At 45.5% G+C, this 24,812-nt stretch overlaps 1 protein-coding gene across 2 annotated transcripts in view; it reads left to right on the top strand.

Annotated features, from left to right (window-relative positions):
* The window catches only part of LOC142583160 (lipid droplet-associated hydrolase-like), an 85,264-nt gene that overhangs the window by 42,770 nt on the left and 17,682 nt on the right, over positions 1–24,812 (top strand). Inside the window, exon 2 of one of the 2 annotated variants that reach the window (XM_075693509.1) lies at positions 21,014–21,154. The exons of the other annotated variant lie outside the window; for it this stretch is intronic. Coding sequence (XP_075549624.1) covers positions 21,014–21,154 — 141 coding nt within the window. The remainder of the gene's footprint in view (positions 1–21,013; positions 21,155–24,812) is intronic. 2 annotated transcript variants of the gene reach the window in all.

Genomic DNA, 24,812 nt, shown 5'->3' with positions numbered 1-24,812 from the left:
TTTCGATGAGTGTGCGTAATTTCATCTGTTATCCTAATCGATCGGATTTCAACTGCTCGCGAATCGCGATTTTCTACGGAAGCACACACGTACGCAGGCGCGCACACGTATACGGTCGTGTTGATGAGTTTCTTGTAAAAATGTGTGTATGTAATCTAACTGCGCGCCCAACGTGTTGTGGCAACAAGGAATCACCCCTCGCCCTACAAGTTTTTTTTTTCTAAACATATCACAAACCTTTCACAACCACCTTGTGGAATACTGCGGAACTTGGGTACCTGTGGTGCCATTTTGTAATGACACAGTGTTTCCTGCTTTGCGAATCGTTCGATTGTACCAGTACAACTTGAGTACAGAGAAAAAAAAAACAGACCGATTTGCGACTGGCCGAGCAAGTATTGCATCGAAGTGTTAACATACGAATATAACTGATAGAGCATCAGACAATTGCACTGGGGGACAGTGGTTGAAATACCGCCAGCAGATATGTGCATATATAATATTGAAGAGGCCCCAAATAAGAAGAGAAAGAAAGCTATGCGCCGATTTACCTGCCTATCGCAATGTGTCTGGCTCGAGCAAAAAAAAAAAAAAAAAAACGAATGCTTGACAGTAAATGAAAATCTAGGAACGCGCTTGCCCACAGATAGCAGAAAGTTCGAACAAGTACATGTTAATCGATACCTCCAAACAATTAGACTTTACGGAGGAACGCTGTTCGCAGCTGTGACAGCCTTGGTCGCTTATAATGTTACTTGACGGGAACAAAGTTAAAAGAGCAGAGCCAGAGAGAGAGAGAGAGAGAGAGAGAGAGAGAGAGAGAGAGAGGGAGGGAGGGAGGGAGGGAGAGAGGGTCAGCTGCGGCACCTCTGGCCTTCATGTACCCGTCTAGACAGCTGAGTGTCGTTGAAAGCACCACTCAGCTCGGGCGCCACCAGACACAATCGAGAGCGCCAGCCTTTCAACACGCGCATTCCGCGGGGAGTTCCGGACAAACGTCTTTTATTTTTTTTTTCAATACGGTGCTTCCATCGCCAGCGCACGACAGCTCGTATATTTCTATAGAGAGGGAAGCCATTGCGGGAACAGAAGACGTGTGTCTCGCGGTCATGCTCACTTTCAAATACGCGCTTCTCTCTCCCACTCTGTACAAATTGACACTGGGCTCCAGTGCTGTAAAGGACCACTTCATCTCTTGCTTTCACTTCATGCAACGTGCAGTAGCGAGTGCGTTTCAGAATGCCCTTTGCATTCGGCAACGATGTGCCGTCAAAGGCCAACCCTGGGGCACTTTGCCCTCTTTATACCCAGGGTGAACGGCCGGCGAGAACGAGGCGCCCGGACAATTATTTTCGGAGTTTGCGGGATGACTCCAGCAGGCCCGCGAAGCGGCCGCCAGGTACCCCCTGTAGGTCCCGACGTGGGAGACGCCCGCTATGCGCTAAGCGCCTCCTGCAGGGCCATAATAAAGTTGTCCAGTCCAGTATACGGGAAGGCTTAATCTGAACGCGCCGATATGAGAATAGGCTGATAGACTTCGTGCACTTTGTCGCACTTGGGACAAAAGAAGGACTCAAGTTTAGTGCACGCCAAGTGGGCGGTGTCTTTGTTTTAATTTTTATTCTTATTTTTATTTTATTTTTTACATTTTGGCATGGGGATCGAGGTACGTCGATACCTTAGGTCATCCGACCACAATAAAATAAATGAAGAACGAAAGATGAAGAATCTGGCAGCCTAGTTTGCGACACTGCGGAGTAATAAACCTTAATAATAATAATAATATTTGGGGTTTTACATGCCGAAACCACTTTCTGATTATGAGGCACGCCGTAGTGGAGGACTCCGGAAATTTCGACCACCTGGGGTTCTTTAACGTGCACCTAAATCTAAGCACACGGGTGTTTTCGCATTTCGCCCCCATCGAAATGCGGCCGCCGTGGCCGGGATTCGATCCCGCGACCTCGTGCTCAGCAGCCCAACACCATAGCCACTGAGCAACCACGGCGGGTAGTAATAAACCTTGTCCGAGAAAACAAAGCAATGGCGTGGTGCCAAACTGTCTACCTGGCAAATAGGGGTTTCCGTTTTCCAGTTGAACTTTTTTGTTACCCCCGTGCGTGGCATCCGAGATCGGGGCGCGCTCACATCTTGGAGGATATGCATCATAAGCTCTACTGCTACCGCGCGCCACGCCGATCCACGTGGTGTTGCGCCGGCGTTTGCGGCGCTTAACGAGCTCAAAATTAGAATTAACGCTCTCAAATAAACGCGTTCACACTTACGAAGGCACTCCTAACGGTTGACTTTCAGCGCTGAGGGCCGTCAATATGCGTCTGCCGAAGAATCTACACCACAAAAATTTCTCCGGCATGTTTCTACCAACACACTTCTTTTTTTATGTACCTACAACTGGCTATATTAATACGCCCGATGGTTTTGAAATGACGCGCTTCCCGAATGCCCATAGAGCATCCAAGTGTAGTTAAGAAAATTTGTCAGTTTCCCGCAGCGCCTTTAATTACCTCACACGCTTCTGTCTTTGCCCACAGATTAGACAGATGATATGCAGGTCACTACTTCCGGAAGTCGTTGCTTTAAGTCCTATAGTGTTTTTCGGCGAATTTTTTTGTCGGCGATTACACATTTCCCAGCCCTTATATACCGCGGCTGCTCTCTTTTTTTTTTTTTTACTCAGAACAAAAAAGGAAGAAACAGACAGAAAAAAAATCGCATGGGTCATACAGAGTAATTCGAATTGTTTAGATGAATTACGTAAAGAGGCATACGCAAATTGCGCGAGAAATCGCAATATCTACGCGGATAACTACAGATATTCACTATTTAAATTTTAATTATTTTGTTGGGAGTGAATATCTTAATTGCGAAATTGAAGCCGAGCAATACTGAAGTCCTATGTCTACTCAGCAGGAAAACTCACTTTAGAGATATCCGTACTCAAAATATGCTAAAGATGCATCATTGTTGCAGTTATCTTGGTCCCGATATTCTAGGCGGACACTTCTGAGAAGCCGAACTAGAAGGAAAATATATTACCTAGCGCAATTCAAGGTTGGATATTTCTCAAGTGGCTCTGGTCTTACAATTTCGGCTCAGCAAACATGGCTTCACTTCATGATCATCTTCAGTATGTATTGAACCGTATTGCAGTATGTACCATAAAGCAACAAATAAAGGTAATATTAGGGCGTCTCTTTAATTAGCCACGGGAACATTCCGATTTTTTTTCCCTGCTGGTGAAGTTCTGCATCGTCACGTGGGGGTGACGTTGAAGAACACAGTAGCAATACTGTGAAAGACAAAACTAACTTTTATTGGGCGAACCTGTGCCCACAAAAACAGGCTAGACTTATAGCACAACGATAGCGGCGAACACGGTCGGCGATAGTCGAAAATCTGACCAGCGGGTCAAGCGCGTCGGCTTTTATAGATGAGTCGTCGAATGTTCCAGGGTGATCGCTGGGACCCGCGTGCGTTCCACAAAGTTCTACATTATTCGCGTCGCGCATACATGCGATCAGATTACACAAGGTTCGGTAAGAGACAGCGGATAGAAGCATCGATAAAATTCCAGAAACTTCCGATACATGCAGGCGCATCTTGCGCTGTGCGATAACATTTGTTAGGCAGTAAAACGTGTCGTCCGATAAAGACAAACAAGCACACGTGTCAGACTCTTACATAAATGCGCCCGATGAGGCAGAACATGCAGCGCTATCCATGAGGAGTGATTAAAAAAGGTCGTTTTAAAAGAAAAGTTGATATCTGTTCGATCGTTGGAATTAAAGGGGCGCATTGAAGACCACTGATGATTTCAAGCCTCCATTCTTTCGGCATCTCGTCCTTGCTAGAAAAATTAAACAATAATTGCGAAGAAAAACGAAAAATAACGGTGATCAACCAGTGGTCGGAGCAAGGGATATCGCTGGTGCCAGAGTTTGAAAATGACAAATACAATCTTGCGTCTTAAGTGACAGAAATTACGAGACATGTCGTACTGCTGTACTTTCGGTTAGCTTTTACCGCCTGGTCTTTTCTTTAATTATATGGTACTTAGGAGATGTTTTCGCATTAAATTGGCGCCGGCTACACCTTTTCTCATAGAGGTATGAACAAAAGAAAGAATTTGGCTAAACGCAATAAAATTAAAAGCCAACTCGAAATCACAATAACACAAAGACCAGTCACATAAGTGCACTAATGCCACACTAAAACTGAAAGTCAGTTCAGCAACACAACACAAAGTCCAGTCGCATAGCTGCACTAAATAAACACAAAGTCGAGTCGAATAACTACACTAAAATCAGGGCACATAGGAATGCTCGGATTAGATTTGAATGAAGGCATATAAATCCAGGCACAAAACATGCCGAAGTCCTGCAAAAAAAAAAAAAAAAAACCGATACAGTGAGCTTATCACAGATAAACGCTGTAGGCAATAATTTCGGAGAACATTGCTCGCTTCTAGAAATCTTTGGAGGGCCAGTAACGCTCGTCTTTGCAATGAGTATCGCTAGTGGCATTAGACCAGTAGGCCCTTAAGCTTCAGGAAGGTCTCAGGTCCATGGCCGACATACTCATTGTAAAGACGAGCGTTAGTATTCCTCCAGATATTCATAGAAGCGAGCAATATTCTCGGGAACTACCGGGCAAAGATTACTTTCATGTGCGTCTAAAGCTGTAGGTAGTTGAGCGCCTTTGCATTTCGCCCTCAGCAAAATGCTGCCGCGTCGGCCGGGATCGAACCCTCGACTTCGAGCTCAGCAGCGCAACGCCGTATCCACCAAGCGAACGCGGCGGCTTTTGCCAAAGTTTCGCCAAGGGGACCTAACTCAACCTAACCTAACAGTGAAGTCACCTAACGTTTGCTACAGGATCATCCATTGTTCGGCCTTCGTTGATTACCTTCGAAGCTCCATTTCTTTGTGAACATCGGCCTTGTTAGAAAACAGAAGAAACAAACAGATCGTATATACTGGCATTATCGTTTTCCCTGTAAACCCCTGCGAACAGCCCCAGTCACGCGATATTCGTCGCCCAAGTTTCATTCAACGTTCTTGCACAGGCCGGCAGGCAAGTGTGTCGTCATTTCCGTTGGAGCTGCAAGCGCCCTATATGGGCTGCTCGACGTTCGCAACAGGTCACGCTCGCTTTTTGAACATCGCTCTTAAAACGCACCACAGTGACTCGCCAGTTTCATGTGTATTATATTTTAAAACTAGGCCTTTTTCTTCATAATCTAAAGGAATTGTTTCCAAGCCTCCGGAGCTCGCAGCTGCGCTGAATGAAAGTGTTTCGAAGGTCACACGCCAGGTGTGCGGCGAACGTTTCACGCGGTACTGCCACGCAATAAATATGGTGCGTTTAAATGGCAGGCTTTATGCTTGATCTACTTGGAAGTTTTGTTCTGTCGTTCTTTTTTCTTCTTTTACTCCTGTTTTCTTTTGTTTATATTTTTTGAGCAGCTCGGGCTTGTTTGTGGGTTAGCTGGCTCTATTTCACGAACAACAACAAATAACTTGTTTACGGATATAAGGAGAGTCCGTTACTTCGAGAGTAAAAATAAAGGTCGTCGCAAGAACGTGCACTTCGCAGCTCTTTTCTTTTTTTCTTTAACAGCTCAATAAATATAAGCCACGACTTTGTGTAGCTGCAGCCGTATGTTTAAGCGCAGGAAACGCCAGAACATTGTGCATATAACTGCGCCGTTTTCCTGAAAAGTAAATTAAGGGAACTTTGGTGCTAAAATAGCGCTGGGAATCATAGTTGGTACAGGTTAGTACATGACTTGGTCTAATCTGAGCGCTTAGCGTGGCTTGAAATCTTCATGTCGCGTTATTTGTTAACGCTTTATCTTTCCAAATTTTCAAGCACCCGTCGCTTTCTAAGTGTTGCAAAGTCATTTGTCTTCAGTTGCGCACTGCGGTAATGCTTGCAAGCCGTTTCCATTTATAACGCAATCTTTCTAATGGAAATGATCGGTTGGCAAAGTCGTTAAAGCCGTTTGGTGCAAGAAGGACGATGTTTAGAGTAGTCGATATATGCATCCCACCACAAAAAAAAAAAAAAAAAAAAAGAAAGAAGTTGTTACGAACAGTTACAGCGCTAGCGCTTTTTGTGAATACGAACCCGGGCCCTCGTAACGTACAGCACCAATCTCAGTGAAAGCACACGCCATTTTCACTGGCTTACTCTGCGAATTCCCCGCCATGACTGCTTAGTCGCTATGGTGTTGGGCGGCTAAGCACGAGGTTGCGGGATTGAATCCCGGCGCCACGGCAGCCGCATTTCGATGGGGGCGAAAACGCCCGTGTACTTAGACTTAGGGTGCACGTTAAAGAACCCCAGGGGGTCCCAATTTCCGCTCAATAGTTCCAAATTTCTGCTCAAATTTGAAGGGAAGAGCACATCACGCCTTGCACAAGCACGCAAAGAAATGAAAATACTTGGACTAAACCGCTGCGCTGAATCGACCGCTGCCATTCCGCATGACATAAAATCAGTACAGAGGCATGCACAGACCGGCAAAATTTTGTGCTAAAAGCACTAGCTTGTACGGGTCGCCAAGAACCAAATTTTATGTTGTGTAAATGGAGAAAACTTATCGTTGCTTTCTTAGGACGGCAAAATGATCTCAACGTGAATCGGTGCTTTATATTATAGTGTTTTGCCTAAGCATTTTTGAACATTTCTTTTCACATGGTTTATTTGATGTCAGTGTTTGTCCCCAGCTTACCTTGTCGCGCTTTAATCGCTCTGCACTACATGATGTCTGTAGCGATAGGTTTTGCACACGCTTTTAGTCCCGAATTGTCCTGACCTATGTGGATCGACCTCGAATGGAACGTGTATTGACGTCGTCAAGGTCGCCTTAGTGTGCTACAGTCAGCATGGTGAAAAGCTGCGCGTTATCGAGATCAGGTTATTTCAAGCGGGACGATGAATCTGCGAGCGTATACAAAATGGCGTACGCGACTTCCCCTGAATACTCTCTACTTCACTGTATGTTATAGGTTTGCCACGCGATACGTTTTGTTAATGCATACCCGTCACAGAGAAGGAAGAAGCTCTCCCGAGCCCCGACGGCTGAAATTTTGCGCCGACACGCGCACAGCGACAGTGTATGATTCACTCGCCGCAGCTTTCGTTCTCGAAACTCCGAGACAATGCCGCGACCGAGTGCGCATTGTTCCAGCGGAGCAGCAAAATAAAACGTTGAAGGAAACGCGAGTGTAGGGGCAGCGCGTACAAGGGTCTGCGTGAAATTCACTCTCCTGGCGGGTCAGAGTTCGCCTGCATCTATATATGGGTAGAATCTTCAGAGTGAGCACGGAGATAAATGAACAGTACGGATATCGAAAGGCGGAAGCTTCATGAAAAAAAAAAGAAAGCTCGTTAAGATGCCCGTGTGCCTATCATGTGTGATGTTAAGTTGCATGGCAACAGAAGGTCTATTGAAGAATTTGTGTAACAATTCTTTTTTGTAAGGGCGTGTTGATGATTGATGCAAAGTATGTTAACGTCTCAAGGTAACAGAGAGAATACCAGGGACGCCGTAATGGAGGATATCTCTCTAACTTTGCCCGCCTGAGGTTTGCTTTACGTGCATGCAAAATGTGGTACACTAATGCGTTTGCGTTCTGCATCCGTCAGCATCAATGGCGTAGCCAGAAATTTTTTTAAGGGCATGTGGGGGGGGGGGGGGTAGAGGAGTGGGAGGCACTTACTTGACTGGGGACGGGAAGGTTGAGGTGAGGCTGCGCTAGCCGCATATATATATATATATATATATATATATATATATATATATATATATATATATATATATATATATATATATATTATTGTTGTTGTTGTTGTTATTATCGTATTTTGGGTGAGAGGACATGCCCAGTATGTCTCCCCATCCCCTTGGTTACGCCATTGATCAGCATGCCTCCACTACGACCAAGAACCGAACCCGTGACCTCGCACTAGACAGCAGGATGCCGCAAATGACCTGAAAAAGGACAAAGATTGCTATTTATCTTCCAATCTTTCGGCGGGGTAGAAAGAGAGAGAAAAATCCCTAGCAAGGTCCCCAATGCATGGCACTCCTTTACTTTTTCTTGTATTTTTTCTTCACTGCCTGCTTAAGTTAAACCAACGCTGCCCCAGAAACAAAGTTTACGCCTATAGGGCTTCGAGAGCGGCGGGTATCCTCTCCGCCCGCGAGGCCAACTGAAGTGATGTTACGGCCACTTGTCGTCGATTTCGAGATTACGCGTGCGGTACGCATACCGCATTTACGCGAACACATGTCGACCACTATTTTTACAGCGACGGTGCTTATCGGCTATTATCTGAAGATAAATGAATGGCGTAGAGCGCAACCGATGCCGTACCCACGCTGTCGATACGGCAACCTGTCTCAGAATTCTGTGCTGCGTCCACTGCGTGCCATTATGCACCCACTAGAGACTGCAGCACTGATGCAACGCATAAGGGTGAAAAAAAATGAAGTGAAAAGGTTGAGGATCAGCTAGTTAGTTTTGGTTTAAGACTAAACTTGCTACATCTCGGGAAGATGCGGACGAAAGTGGGGGCAACAACAGAACTCACGCTATAGACAAGATACACGCTCTTCTGTCTTGTATTATGCCGTCGCCTCGACTTCTGGCCTTGTCTTTTTCGGCGGAAACAGTGTTCGGTCTCAGGTGTTCAGCCTCAACTTCAGTACAGTATTCCGTTTCTGCTGTAGAAAATGTTAAGCAGTGAGCGTGGACACACATGCGAGTTAGCCTTCCGCATGCCGACGGCTAAGTACCATATGAAACGACGATGCGCAATGTCGCGACTGCTTATGGTCGGTGCAGCAATCTTTCCTATAGAAGCTTCCTGACGACGACAACAACAACAACAACAACAACAACAACAACAACAACAACAACAACAACAACAACAACAACAACAACAACAACAACAACAACAACAACAACAACAACAACAACAACAACAACAACAACAACAACAACATAAAGTTATGGAACGAGCTTCAACTCTCCATCTTCCTGTGAACTTTTGATTTTCACCCTTATGGTGTCTCCTGATAGAAGGGGTCTACTTGCATTTGTCATCCTGAAATGCGGGCGGGCTGAAAAAACGTGTACGGAGCGCGCGTCTATGTTCTCCCTGTACACGTTATGATATTACATCAACAAGCCCGTACCACAAGCACAGTTTTATGTATACATTCGTCGACGGACTCTGTACGAGTAAACACGGCAGCGTACAACCACGTCGAAAATGTGCGAGACTTTGTACCGAAAAGAAAGCGGAGGTGGAGGGGGGGGGTGCGTATAATGTGAAGGTAACACGGCGGCTTGCGAGTGATAACGCCGCGTGGCGTTATAGCTGCTATACGGTACTTACAATCACTTTCCGAATGCGTGGTGTTTTCACTCAGATTCCGTATTGCAAACGAGAAATTTCGCCGTCCCGTTCTTACATCGACATGCTGCCAGCCTGCAACATCCTCTCCGGCAGGCGAGAACTTTTGCCGCTCACGCAGGGCGGCGAATCAAGGCGTCGCTTCGAGGGTTTCGAGAGCACCACGTGTTCACCTTTCACTGTGGGTGCCTTGGGAGAGATAAGTTCGGTCGCGCCTCTTTTGTCTCCGCGCCTCAATTCCTCTTCACAATCTCTCTCTACCGTCTAAATCGTCCTGTTGCGTCGGCTGTTTACTTCTACGTCAATATTGGACTCGCAAGTTCAGATTTATATTAAGACGAAAGCCTGAAGTGGCTCACGCAACGGATGGTCTGGAAAACGCGGCGTGCCGTACAGAAAGCCACGTGAGCTCGCCTCGTGCAGACACGCGCTCGTGCCACTGCTCTCGCGTTCGTCGCCGTCTTCTTCCACAGCTGGCTCCGATGCCGCTCATCATGCAATAAAAAAAAAGAACGCAGAATAAATTAAGATAGAGTTAATTCAGGCACTCGAACCGATGACCTTCTGTGGGAGTTGAACCCTCGAGCTTATGTGGAAGTCGAACTCACGACCTTTGGTGCTAAGGCGAAGTTAATTAAGGCACATTTGATTAATGTGGAGGTAATTAACGCATTCGAACCCACGACCGTTGGTGGGAGTCGTACCTACGACTTTCGGTAGGAGAAAACAAGTAATAAGAAGTAACAACGCATTCGAATGAGAATGCCAAGTAATTTAATGAATGTTTTTTAAGCACGCAGGCTTTCGCCTTCACCCTCTCTGGCGTATGCGAACGTGACTGTCAATATTTAAATTATAGGGACTTACGTTCCAAAACTGTGGCCTGAGTATGAGGCACGCCATATCGGGGGGGGGGGGGGAGGGGGGGGAGCACTCTGGGATAATTTCGACCACGTGGGGTTCTTTAACTTGCACCTAAATCTAAGCACGCCGGTGTTTTCGCATTTCGCCCCGATCGAAATGCGTCCGCCGTGGCTGGGATTTGATTCCACGACCTCGTGCTTAGCAGCGGGACCCGCAAGTTGCTGGGCGCAAGCGCACGAGGGTAACCGTGAACAAACGGGAGTGCATGCGTAGCTATACTTTGTTTTCTTTTTTTTGCTTACTTTTAGTGTTGCTTGCAAGGACACACGCCAAGCCCGGATTTATAAACGCGATTGCTTTATTATCACCTTAATTTGTATACGTGTGGAGGCAATGAAAGACGCTGTTGTGGCGTGCTGGTTATGGTCAAATAGACCGCAGTCTCACTCACACGCACAACCTAGGTTCGCAGGCAGACAAAACCCAGGCGCGGACAGACGATAACAGAGGAGAATCATACAATGCCTCATCGTTTTATCGATTATTTTGTTGCTTTACCCCAACGCGCTTCGGAAACAGGAAGAGCCCTTTCCGACCCTATTTCCTTTGCTTCTTTCTTTTTTCTCTTTTTTTTTTTTTTGCGGTGGTGAAGAACTTCACGGCATATTCGTCTGCTAATTTCAGAACGCATGCACTGATGAAGCTGCGTTACGCAACGAAGTTTAGTAGCGTCATCCCGGCCTGATTAACATTTTAGTATCACACTTTTGTTGTGGCGATAATGTTCTGTTGCTTTGCTAAACGATGCTTGAAGCTTGGTAGGAGGGGGATCGGAAACGACCACTTGAGGCTGCCATTAGATTCACTACAACCACCCGAGATTCTTTAACGCGCAGCGAAACATCGAAACGCAGCCGTTCGGAAAGCGGCTGGCGCAGCCCGGAACGGCTTCCTCGGCCTAATACTCGGCCGCTGAATGCCGACGAGCCACCACCATCGGTGAGCTGTAAAATAACGTAACTTGGAGTATAAATTAAGGAACTCTGCAACTGTTTGAGGAACCTCTTTCTTTCTTAAGGGAGCCACGGCTTGTTAAGGCTGCCACCAGTTGTTGCGGGGACGGGGTTTCGCCGACCTTCAAGGGCGTCTTCTTTGGGCCCAGGTTTACCATCGGAGCGGGTTCGGCAAGGAAGACGAGAGGGTGTAAAAACGATAACAGAAGTTTAATGCATTACTGTGGGTGAGCAGTGCGCTCCAAGACAAAAAGATACAGAAACGTTCAGTGTGCGTGCTCCCACACGCAAGGGCAGAGAAGAAGTGTCTCCATGTGTGGCGTCTTGCTGGCCTTCTTGTACCCTCCACCATCCAGACAACCTCATTCTGTCTTGCTCCCCGGTAGTCGTCAGGACACGTCAGGTCTACCTATACGCAGAGGAATACGGAGAGGAACCATTCCCTGGCGTAGAAAGGTAGACAGAGGAGAGCAGGATTTGCACATTCCGCGCACAATCCCGTCGGACACACCTGACGGCCGAGTCTTTTCACGTTGACGAGCGTGACGATTAGGCACGTTGTGTTTCAAGCGTTTGGAATCCGTTCCATTCATTGCCGCATAAAGTGAACCGTAACAGGCTTGGTAGACCGCATACCTGTATTCCGTATTTCGAAGCTGTCCCCCGTATAATCGCCTAATTCGTGTTGCAAGCTGCTTCCGGGAACCAGAGTTCTGAGCGCGGACTTTGTTTATGCGCATTTGGCGGCAGTTTACCCGTCCAAGGCTTTTAGATTACGTCGAGGAAGTGCGTTAAAGAAGCGATGTCGTCAATACAAGACGTGAAATGATTTTTGCGATTCCTCTGAGGAGAAGGGCTCTGGTAGCGCCAGCGGAGCTCTGACGTAAGCGTGCTGCGTCATGGATCAGTATTTGCGACTGAAAAAAAAAAAAAAAGTTGTATCCGTGCAAACGGGGTAGCGTGCCAAAACCCTCGCTGCAGCGGACTCTTACAGGCACCTTCGCGATCGCTGGTTGCGAATAGAATGCTGATGTGGTCAATCATCGCTGTATATATATATATATATATATATATATATATATATATATATATATATATATATATATATATATATATATATACACACACGTGGACCGTTTCCTCCAAGAACTTTGCCTTCCAATCATTCGGACTCTGGGTGCGGAAATTTCTCCGAAACTAGGATGTACGGGCACTGCATTCTAAAGTCGGATTATGCGAATTCACAGCCGGGTTGGTTGACTCAAATGCGACGCAATTTGTCGCGTAGCTACGTAACGCAAGAGTAATAACGAAAAGTAGACAGGAAAAGCGCCGCAGTGGCTTCAGCTACCGCAGTACCTTCAGGTGCGAAATAATTGTGTCCATTAAAAGCCTACTTTAAAAACGTTTCTTGCGTCTTCAGAGAGAGAGAGAGAGAGAGAGAGAGAGAGAGAGAGAGAGAGAATTTATTAGCAAGGAAGAAAGGTCGCCCTGAGCTAGAATTCTGGCCTTCTACTCTGCACACGGGAAAAAGGAAAGGGGGCAAAGAAAAGTGATGAAAGATGATTATGAGGGCAGGAAGAATGGATGCATATATGCACTAGCACAATGGTTTCCTCAAAGCCTTGCGTCTAGTCCGGTAACCTCCAAGTAGTCCAGAGCAGCCCTTGTAGCTATTGATGCTACTGTACGGTCACACATTGAAGGCAAAATAGTATTTTCAGGCAGTTGCGTCTTCAGATTCGCAAAAAGCGTGTATATGGCTGCAGAACAGATTAAATATTTTCATTTCTCTCCCAAATTTTGTCAAGGTAACATAATGTTTGGAGTTTACAAAGAACGATCTACAGGGACATTACATACGAGAAAATGAACTATATCATGTCTACTGCATATTTGGAAAGCACCCATCGAGCCACATGAAATATATGCCGGATGCAGAACAGTGCGAAAAACAATAAAACCAGTGAACCAGCTCCGTGATGACCGTACCGATGCAGGGAGAAATTGCCGGATGTCTACCTCGCCACGAGTTTGACTTAAGCACGTTACACGCATTATTGAAGCTTGTAGCACATGTCCAATCATAAGTATTTCAAGATATTAGGGATGCCTTTTAAGCATAAACATTTTCGTATGTGTATTTTGCTCTGGACGCACTGCCTTCGCGTGCATAAGTGAGCACAGCATGCCTGAACGGGATGCGTAAATAACACCACGGCTAGCTGTAGTTAGGCTCAACAACCAGCCCATTCGGCACACAATTATCCGCTCCACATGGTGCAGTAGGCTGCACAGTTCACATCAACGTCGCGTCAGCTCACACCTGTCATGCCGCCAGTCAGAGAACAATCAAAGTCGCGGCTGACGGATTGGCAACACGTCTGAAACAATAGCAGTTCGCAAGTGCATCAACGGCGTCTTACCACGACCCGACGGCAGCTGTGTACGCTTGGCGGCATCACATTCCAAAGCAAAGGGTTATTGAAGACTATATATCAAAGTGCACGACACTAGACCATACAGGGGCTGTATAAAGACTGCATTTCGACTCAACGTCAGGGGTGATGGACTTCACAATGTCACTGGTCACTGCCACACCGATGACTATCGCTAAAGCAACAAATACAATATACGCCGACGCTTAAGGTTGCGTGCAGATCATAACCTCACCGTCTCTCCCCACGACGACGGAATGGAAAAACGCTCGCGTACCACGTTTTGGATGCACGTTAAAGAAACGCAGTTAATCAAAATTTAGCCGGAGCCCTCCACTGCGACGTCACCCATAACCCACTCTGTAGCTCCAGGATGTTAAGCTCCACAATTTCTTAAATTCTAACTTTCACATGCGTAGAATGCTGCTTTTTTGGATCAGAACGATTAAGACAAAGAAAAGAATGCCAGCGTATTTAGCTGCACGCTTTTGAAGCAGAATTCTCGAAATTGTTGCGCTGGTGCTATTTCCTTCGTGAGTGGGCATGGCTTATTTAGTTTGGAGTGGGTAAAAAAAACTTTATTGAAAATAAATAAAAATAAGGCACGATGGATGGGGCCCCCATTCTAAAGCCTCACTGGTACGAGCGGCTCGCTGGGCTTGGTCCAGAAGAAGAAGAAGGGTGCTTCTATTTGGAGGGTGAGGAAACTTTATAGATATATTTTCATTCAAATTTACACTGCTGCAAGGCAGCGCGGCCTGTTGGAATACCGCCCGGACATCAGACGAATTCATTTTTTTTTTCGAATCGAAGAAGGTGCATACACACACCGTATGCCCCAGCTAACATTAGCCAAGCTGCTCACCGAAAAAAAAAAGAAGATTAAAAAAAAAATTATGGGGTTTTACGTGCCAAAACGACTTTCTGATTATGAGGCACGCCGTAGTGGAGGACTCCGGAAATTTCGACCACCTGGGGTTCTTTAACGTGCACCTAAATCTAAGCGCCATTGGTGTTTTCGCATTTCGCCCCCATCGAAATGCCGCCGCCGTGGCTGGGATTCGATCCCGCGACCTCATGCTCAGCAGCGCAACACCAAAAGATTAAAGAACACTGTGCAAGATGTGATTTTAAGACTTACGGGGTTCGGTCGTTAGACCAATGACGTCCGAACACACCAGATGTTGAAATTGTATCGTGCACAGTGTTTTCTACAACATTTATTGCGTTGAAAAGTTTCGCTGGCGTTAGCTAGGACATCCTATACATTTCCTACTCGTTATTCTATTGTTCTTTATGCGCTCCCTTCGCGACGCGAGGTGTGGCGTAATCGTACGCGCCCTTGAAACGCCGGACGCGTAAGCGCAACGCGCATGGAAGCTCGACGCAGATGCATATTCATCCCATTGTTATGCCTGGCTCCCTAGCCGGACATGGGTTTCTGGCCTACGGCTACGTGTGCGCCGCCGTGCGCCGCCATGCGAAAAACGAAGTATAACGCCTGTCGGAGCTTCTGCGAGAGCCATCCTGCGTCGCAGATAGCGATTGAGGATGGCGTGACTCATATTAGGGGCTTGTGCATTGGGCCACGAAAGCTTACGGGCTCCTCGATTAGGAAAAAAAAAATGTAAGAAAGTTGAATTTCCGAGCAGTTTGTCAGCGTAACGAGCAAAACCGCGCAACACTGCATTGTTAGTATACATATAGAGGGAGCCTCAGCTAACTTTAGCCTGAGTTTGAAAATATGAAAATGCCATGTAGCTGGTCAGAACAAAGGCAAGGTAAAGAAGCCCACGAATACAGGCGAAGTGCTTCGAGCGACCAGTCGCGCGTCAATTTTGCGTGCATTTGCGGGCTTCTGTCGCGCTCGAAAAAACACTTCTATGTAGCACGTATTGAGCAACAGAAAGCTGTATCGGGAGTTTTTCATGTCGCTCTACAATTTTCTCATTGATACATTTAACCCAATTATAATAATTGCGAAGTTGAATAAATAATTAAAACTAATTATCTAGATATGCGTAATTAAAAGAAGATTGTTTGAGTATCTTCAAGCCACGGCAAACAACATCACATTGCTACGCCAAACAACACCAACTACGTGGCATTTTCATATTTTTGAACTCTGACTAAAATTAGCTGGGACACACTGCATCTATATAGGCTGAAGTTAAGAGAACCCGGTTGCGTTGCCAGGATGCGTAGATACAGAGCTTTAGTAGGTCGAAATACCGGGTTAGTGCAGTCGTAGATGGCAATACATTGCAACATGGTAGCGACATGTTGTCATGCTTTGTTATTGTACTTGTTGCATGAGCGTTCACGTTGAAATAAAAGAGAAAAAACTGTTGATAAACGGACTTCATCTTAACGATTGTGTCGCTGCCTGCACTTGATACCAGCAGCTTAGTAAAAGGTGGTTTGTCGCTGCAGTAATACTTCTGCGTCCTCTATTCTCTACCCTCTGTCCTCTGTTGTAAAACCCTTTTAGGATGTTTACGCAAACGATACCTGCGAACAATGTATTCCGTAAATAGGAATGCATTTACGGACGTGCTTGACCTTGCAGTTGGCGCTTTTCCGTGCACTGCAAGTCTTTCATACGGATTTCAAACTCTGAGGACCGAATCAATGTGGGAGGCTGGCGTTTCAGGCTTTAAAGCTTTTTCACGCGTTCCCTACAAGAAGCTAGACTTCCTCGATGAAGTTTGTTGCTCGAGCTTGCCTAAATTTCCAAGCAATCCTATTTTTATAAATGCTAGAAGGCAATACGATTCTGTGCGCGTGCATAATCGTTACAAATTATTGCGTTTCGTGCCACGAAACCACGAAGTTCCTTGAAGCCAGAAGGGCAAAGCTCAGACAAATCAGCGTATTAACATCATTACCGCGCTGGATGAACCGCCATGCTTGCACGCTTGCAGCGATCCACGTTGTATCCACGTTCAAACGGTATCCACGTTGTAACGGGGCGGCGACAAATAGTCACCTAGCCTACTTGATTCTATCTGGTTTTATTACATCTATCACTATCTAGCCTTTGGACCACATGATCTCGATCTTAACTTTCGTATTTAAAACCTCTGTTACTATACTGTGCAGTTACACTTGAAGTGACTCCGCTTCTATCAGTCTCTTCCCCGCTTTTCTTCTACCAGTACTCTAATCGTCTCTTATCTCGACCGCTGACCAGTTAGCCCTTCCATCTTCTTTGAATCCCAACGCTTCTGGTAGGTGGGCACTCCCTATGCGTTTCGCTGGGTCAATATTCGGGCATTATATTGCGATGTTCTCACCCGTTTCCGTTTATTCTTTTATTTTGCGGGACAGACATGCCTCGTCCTGTGGTGCATGCTTGCGGCGGTATGTTCTTGTCTTCAGGCAGCCTGCTCGGGCAAGAAATAACAAATTCCTGATTTATGTGCATGTACGCCAAGATATTTACATTGCTTGACAATAAGTGCCTTTCTGTTGAGCTGATGTCACGTCATTAGTCGTCTTTTCACTGAAGAACTTAATTCCGGTTTCTCTGTGCTAAACATAAGGCCTAGGTCTTTCGTTGCCGCATTGCCACTTGTATTCGCAAGTCTCTGCAAGTTGCTTGCATTATACGTTGTAGCGCTATGTTTTCCAGCTTACACACATAGTGCACACATAGTGCGGCGTACGACGTAGTTCTGGGGACAACATAGACGCTAGCGCCAGAGTGCCCAGTAGTGGTTTCTATGGGAAAGTGTATGGTATAGATTCTTTAAGTTTTGGCGCAGGAGATGTTTCCGAAGCGTGCTAGAGGAAGTGGTCGGATTCTTTATTGCGTGCGTTCTGCTTTGCGCGTAAGAAAGATGATCTGAACTTTTTTATTTACTGTTTCTTTATGTCACAGGCCTTGCCACCTCCTTTAGAATTTCCTCCAGTCGCGTAACCCTTTTATTGAAGAGTGAGCATTCGTGTTATATATATATATATATATATATATCATAGGAAGTGAACAAACAAAGACTGGTCTGGCTTCTTATGACTGATAAAAATCGGGTCCTCGGTTTCCTTTCTACTCGTTGATATATATATATATATATATATATATATATAACTGAAGACATTGCCTTCTTTTATTTTATATTTATTTAGTTGTTTACCTTAATAATATGGCACAGAATTAAACTTTGTGTTCGTAAGGGATCCTTGCCTTTAGTAAGGCGCCTTCGCGAATAATATGGCCATCATCACGGTTGGCTGGAATTTTCTCTTACGAACAATTTAAGCGTCGGTGTTCTTTTGTGAATCCGCGCCAGGGATTGGAATAGTGGGTCCTGATTTATTCCCAAGCTACGAGTAAACACAGTTCGGTGATAAAGGTGTAAGTAGGGGAGTGGGAGTGGATGTTTGATGTTTGGAATGCGAATCAAATATTACACACTAACTGTTCGTATTCGTATCCGAAAATGAACTATTTTCTATCTTGGCATATTCGAAAATACGAAATTTTTCGCAATAACCGACTGTTAAAGTCCTGTTGCTGTTTTCCGTCTGCTAAACACAGTATCACAAATTATGAGAGGTGAAACAACGAGAAATGTATTCGAAGGAATGCTGAAACGAAATGGACAATATAAGTTTTACTTTCGGTTTTCCGTGGAAGCCTCTGAGTTTCGCTTGTATATTCTTCATTCAAGTTCATTTAGTATTTTTGGCTGTCTAGTCACGTAACCCTTTTTATCTTTTTTACGCTACTATTAGGGACGTTTTAATTGCAACGGGTTCTCTTACATGTGTTTATGGCGCACAAGTAGATGTTGACGTATATCCTTTTATTTAGTCCGAGATTAGTTTCCCTTTTCTCTTTTTCGATGACTTGTGATTGTTTTTCTTAAACCATTTATTTAGCGCTTTTGTAAAGCTCCCATTCTGTATACAAGAGCCATAAATTCTTGAAAAGCTGGTTTGCAACCAGGCTTTGAAGAGGTTGAGGGGATATTCGCAGGATTCTTGCAATGGTAGTTAGTGATCTTGTGCTTAAAATTCAGTATTTGTCCCAGATATATAGCTCTTCCTCTTTTTGGGGAGAGGAGGGGGTAGTCAACAGAGGCGGGATACCTAAATATACAGAAATAAATATTCCTGCCATGAATTCGTATACTGTTCGGCATTTTATTATTTGATATTAGATCCGATATTATGTACTCACTGTTCGTATTCAAAATTACCATTACTATTCCTATTTAAAAATAATAGATATTTACTCCACTCTAGGGAAAATTATGAGGTAAATTGAGGTCGGGATCTCAGTGTCCTAGCTTCAAACCGACGTAAAATGGTGCATGCGCAGAAAATGACGGAGCAAAATACAGGGGGAAACTGGGGAATACAGAGGGAATACAGTGTTCCTGTATCGTGTAGCTTTCTGAAGGGCGGCATGTTAAGATTACTCAAATTCGTGCGGCACATTGTGGCAGTTGTGAGAAACGAATGCGCGCCCTCGATCTTCTGCGCCCTCTCCGTACTTTATGCATTTGCTGGTCCTAATATTGCACGTAGTGCTTCACCAGTTCGCACGATCAAGTCACTTCGCGACCCTTGAAATCGAAGCACACTACAAACATCGACTTCAAATATCGTTAAATGTCTCTCTGACAATGCCATCTTACGATAGCTTAAGGCTTATCGTGAATTTGAAGAGGTCTTCCAAGCTATAGATATGGCGCAAAAGTCAATGTTTCGTAATCGCATTACTCACGACTTGAGCGCGGATATCGCGATCAAATATTGTTTAAATTCCCATCTCACAATGCTATCTCAGCTTTCAATGGCCATGGCGCATTGTGATTGTCGAGAGGTCTCTTGATGATAAAGACAACACGTCTGCGTTCGGCAGTCACATTGGTGCAGACGACTCACGGTAGGAAAAGGAGGAGCGGGGAGATATTAGGTTCAAATACTGAGAACTGTTGCGGGGACAATGTTATCTTATAACGTTGGTCAGGACTCCGCAGTAACTTCAAGAAGTACTATCTCCTCGAGGCTAAAAATTGCGCCGGAGTCACTCTCCCCTGACCGCCCTTGATCTAAGACTGCAGTGCACTTCGAAGTTTCGTATCGTCGGCGTACATTGAAACGCGAAAACATCCGAACGGGCCGGGTCGCATGTTCCCGTCTGTAAGTCTTGTGGGAGATAACTTCTGGCTTGTCCACGTCTGGAGTGAGCACACCACTTCTCCGTGGAGGGAGACTCGCGTAGAAATAATGCGCAAACGAAGCGTGCCTGCTCGAGTTTCCCGACTAACAAACTTGCAGTGTGGCCTCCGAGATCTCACCGGAGGCGCCCGAGTGCGATCTCTGAGGCCAGTATTGCATGAACTCTCGATAACGAAATCCCCCTGCTTTAAGTGCAAGACTGGGACAAACACTATATAGGCTGAATATGATAACGATTTAATTCCTGATCACCGAACATTCTGCGCACTGTAATGTAAAAAGGTTAAACATTTTTTGAGATTTTATGTAAGACAAATATACTTCACAGCAGCTGACCGTTGTGCCTGGTGATTTTGTCGTCACGGGTATGCGTTGCTTGCAGTTCTTAAGAATCACCTGGCACTCCGACAAGGCGAGCACCAGGGTGGCCAGATTCAGCTTCTAAAGTACTCCAATGGCCGTGAACCCAAATCGACAGCTAATAAGCAAATTATGTAATAAGTACATTTAAAGATGTATTTTATTCAAACTCAATAGGCCCTGATTTAATATGTTATAAGGCATTACTGAACACCGCTAAATTAGCTAAAACATGTAAGAAAATATGTCGGAAAGTATTTAACATTGCTATGCAGCACTTAAGCGGCCTACCTTTTAAATTTATAGCCTGTTAAGTGTGTACCGTTAATTTGACGAGATATATGCTTCACATTGAGTGGCCTTTCGATATCAAGGTAAAGAAACACCAAACGAAAGGCTAACCAGAAGCACCCAAAGTTATATTTGATATTTAACGAAAAAAAAAAACTTGACTAACGCTTGCATGTTACTACTCAACCCCGTTCTAGCACACCCATAAGCCTATGAAGGAAAATTGCCAATTAATTGCTCAGTTCATCGTCACACCCATGTGAAGTCCAAATCCGCTGATGAAATTAATGAAAACGAACATGCTCTCATGCTTTCCCGCAGTGAAAGGGCACTCGCTTAACTGCACATTGAGTGGATCAGCGAAACCGCACCGGCGCGTCGTCATGAATACGTTTTCTTTTGCAGGCAATCCTGGTTCGATCGAGTTCTACGCCGAGTTCATGCGCGAGATCCACCAGGGTCTCAAGGGCAAGGTCATCGTCTGGGGTGTCTCGCACGCCGGGCATGTGGCACCACCCAAGCCCATGCAGATACCCAACGTTGAAGGTTCGTGACGGTCTCGTTGGCAAGGTAGAAAAAGTCTTGTACTAGTCGGTAGTACGCCTCGCGACGAATATCGAAAACTGGAACAGACGACGGAAATCGGCGCAGGACAAGTGCTTGTACTGACGCCATTTCCCGACGGCGATCGTTTTACAGCGAAGCTGTGTTTGAGTAGGTTTCCTTTTTTTTTCTGCGTGCGTGGAAGAGGTTCGCGTAGACGAAGGAAGCGTTCCGACGCGCCCGGAGTCGAGCGACGCTCGCGACGTTATGTGTGCGCCTCTTTACTGTGACGTCAGCATCACCTAGCGACGTTAGACAGTTTTAGTTCTGTGTACGTTGCGTACGCAACGGCGTTGCGTACGTAAGATCGCTACGTTCTGCAAAGTGCGCATGTGCGGAGAGCAACACGAACGGTACGTGATGCGCACGCGGCCGCCGCGTACGCACGCATCCGATTCTTGCGTGCGTACGTGGGGAGCCTTGCGTGCTGCTCTCGTGGTTCTCGTTTGTTCGGGAAAGCGCGAGAAAAAGGGGTTTCGCAAAATGGCGGTGTCAAAGGCGATCAGCGGTAGGTTGTACTCTTTCATGGCCTACGATTTGGCCTTGCTGCGCGAAGAGGACTTGCGGAACCCATTCCAGGATCCTGCACGGTGGGAATCCACAGAAAAAAAAAATATGTACTTTGTTTTCGAAAAAGCGTTCAGTGTGCGCTGTTTGCGCGCACACGTTGCATCACGTTGGCGAGAACAACACCGCTTATGGTTCGACCGATGGTTCGACGCAGTGGCAAACGCGGCCGACGCGCTCCGACGCACCCGGCGTCTAACAACGCTCGCGCGCTTACGTACATAGGCATTTCCCAATACTAAAAGCCCTGACGTGACATGCACTCATCATCATCATCATCATCATCATCATCATCATCATCATCATCATCAGCAGCAGCAGCAGCAGCAGCAGCAGCAGCAGCAGCAGCAGCATGAACAACAACAACAACAACAACAACCTATTTTATGTCCACTGCAGGACCAACGCCTCTCCCTGCGATCTCCAATTGCCCCTGTCCTGCGCCAACCGATTCCAGCTAGCACCTGCGAATTTCTTAATTTCATCACCCCACCTAGACTTCTGCCGTCCTAGACTGCGCTTCCCTTCTCTTGGCACCCATTCTGTAACCCTAATGTTCCACCGGTTATCTAACCTACGCATTACATGACCTGCCCAGCTCCATTAATTTTTGGTAATGTCAATTAGAATATCGGTTATACCTATTTGTTCTTAACGTTATGCCTAACATTCTTCGTTCCATCGCTCCTTGCGCGCTCCTTAACTTGTTTTCGAGCTTCTGTGTCAGCCTCCAAGTTTCTGACCGATATGTCAGCACGAGTAGCTTGCATTGATTGTACACCTTTCTTTTTAGTGATAATGGTAAGCTTCCAGTCAAGATCTGACAACGGCTGCGGAATGCGCTTGAACATATTTTTATTCTTCTGTAAATTTCCTTCTCATGATCAGGCTCCCCTGTGAGCATAGAGTTTCATATTAGTATACCTAGAGGGAAATCTGGCGCTGCGATCGTTCAACCATCATGGGAATGATGGGAAGTACAGGCTTCGGATTGGCGTTCTATTGACTGGCGAACCAGTCTACAAGTACTTTTTTTTTCAGTTTTGGTTTCGCTTCAAGCTCAATTGCTATAACCTGCAGTGGGACAGTGCAACGCAAAGCTCTCTGCCTTTGTTATGTTGCTCGAAGTGGCGATAGCGCGCTGGGCCAGCGACTGAGACGATGTTTGTGTCGCGGTGTAGTGTCGAAGTCCTGACGAGAAAGCGACGACATCGTAAACGTTGAAAGAACATGTTTTGAGCGTTTGGACTTTGGTTTGTTAAGTGTGTTAGGTTGGCGCTGTAGCGTTACGTGCTTTATGAAACTTCAGAATAGGGAAAAGAAGGCACTACTGATACAAGACATATACAGTTGTACTTCTAGTGGCTTGACAATAAAATTTTATTGAGGGCTTCATCATACATTGCTCGTTTATGTGCTCATTGAAACGCGTGTTTTAGGACTTTGAAAACACAAACTTACTTGTGGTAGGACAGGTTGCTGCTTCCTGGCTGTAGTCTAGGGTCGCAAAATGGGTAATTTCAAAGCCACGCCATAACGCTTCGGAAGCGGTACGTCAATATAAAGTATGATGAAGCATATACTCGTAGGAGGCCACTAGCATCCTAGCTAGCACTGCAGCAGATGTGCTTAAAAGTACTTGAAGCCGTTCAGCAATCGTGACAGCTGACCCAGCCTTTCGAAAGAGCGAGAGAGTTCGCAAGTGCCTGTCGTCTGCGAGAAATGTCTCGCGTTTGCAACGAGCAGGTGTCGTAGCAGACGACACTTGCAGCATTCCGCTCAAGGGCGCGAAACTTTCTCACAATACATTTTTATTTCCATAAATACTTGATGAGTATTTTTATATAAGTAAATGCACGGTTGTTATAGCTGTTGTAAAAATAAATAAATAATTATTCGCTGGCGTTAAATCGGGAACAGAATCGCACAAGAATGCATACCCTGGTGTGTCCTGGTGATAAACCATAGTAAACCGTGCTTCCCTCTCACAGTCATACAAAGTTTATGTAGCGTGTTGTACATTATATGACATACTGCAGAAATAAAATTAGTTTTTTACGCGATAATGTTTGAGTATAGATTCGTTTAATGCGCCGCAAGCAAACGCCACTAGTCTAAAGATCGAAGTCAATCCGAAGCCTGTACTTCCCATCATTCCCATGTAGGTTGAGGCAACGCTCATGAGAGCCCCCGTAGACACTAGCGCCACATTTCCCTCTAGGGTATTATTAGAAACTCTATGCCTGTGAGTAACTGACGTAGGTAAACGTACTCCTTCACAGACCGTGATTGCAGCTTTAACTCAATTGCCTGCATTTGTAACCTTTATATTACCGATGTAATGGTCAACGGCCTATACGAGTGAATTCTATCTTTCTCCCCCTTACCGTTATAAATTAAGTTCATTCTACCTTGTCGCCAACTGTCTGGTATTCGTCAATCTTCTGGACTTTTTTCTACTGCTTTTAACGGAGCTTCCTTACTTATTGGTCCTAATTCGTTAATCAGCCTTACATGAGCCTCGTCTAGCCCTGTGGCTGTGTGCTTCGGAATTTTCTCTTCGGCTTTCTTCCAGTTGAAGTTTGCCAGCACCAGCTCCTTTTCCATCTGGTTCTCTTTCATGCCCCTTTTTTTCTCAGCTACAACCTCGTCATTGCCTTCGAAATATTCGGCTGTTATCTTTCGGATGCAATTTAATGCCTCATTTCCTTCCATGTATGAATATCTTCCATGTATGAATATCTTCACAAACATGGACTTGCGTTTTTTAAAACATTTAAATAGTGGGAAATCCTCATCACATTTAGGAAGAGAAATTACCCACTCTATTTTTGGGACTGTTAACCGTGCCGTTCGTGACCCACGATCTCGATATATGTACTCGGGATCATGGGTAGCTCGATTACTCGAGATATTTACTCAAGTAATCTGTAGTAATCGAGATGACTACAATACGTTGTTCAGTTATCAAGGTTCGCCTGCATTTGTAACAGTGACAAAATTCTAACTTCAGAACGCACACTTGGCACTACTC

The sequence above is a fragment of the Dermacentor variabilis genome, chromosome 5 (genome assembly GCF_050947875.1).
Source record: "Dermacentor variabilis isolate Ectoservices chromosome 5, ASM5094787v1, whole genome shotgun sequence".
NCBI classification, from domain to species: Eukaryota; Metazoa; Arthropoda; class Arachnida; order Ixodida; family Ixodidae; genus Dermacentor; species Dermacentor variabilis.
The sequence above is the reverse complement of the archived record's forward strand: the minus strand, read 5'-3'. Positions and strand labels throughout refer to the sequence as shown.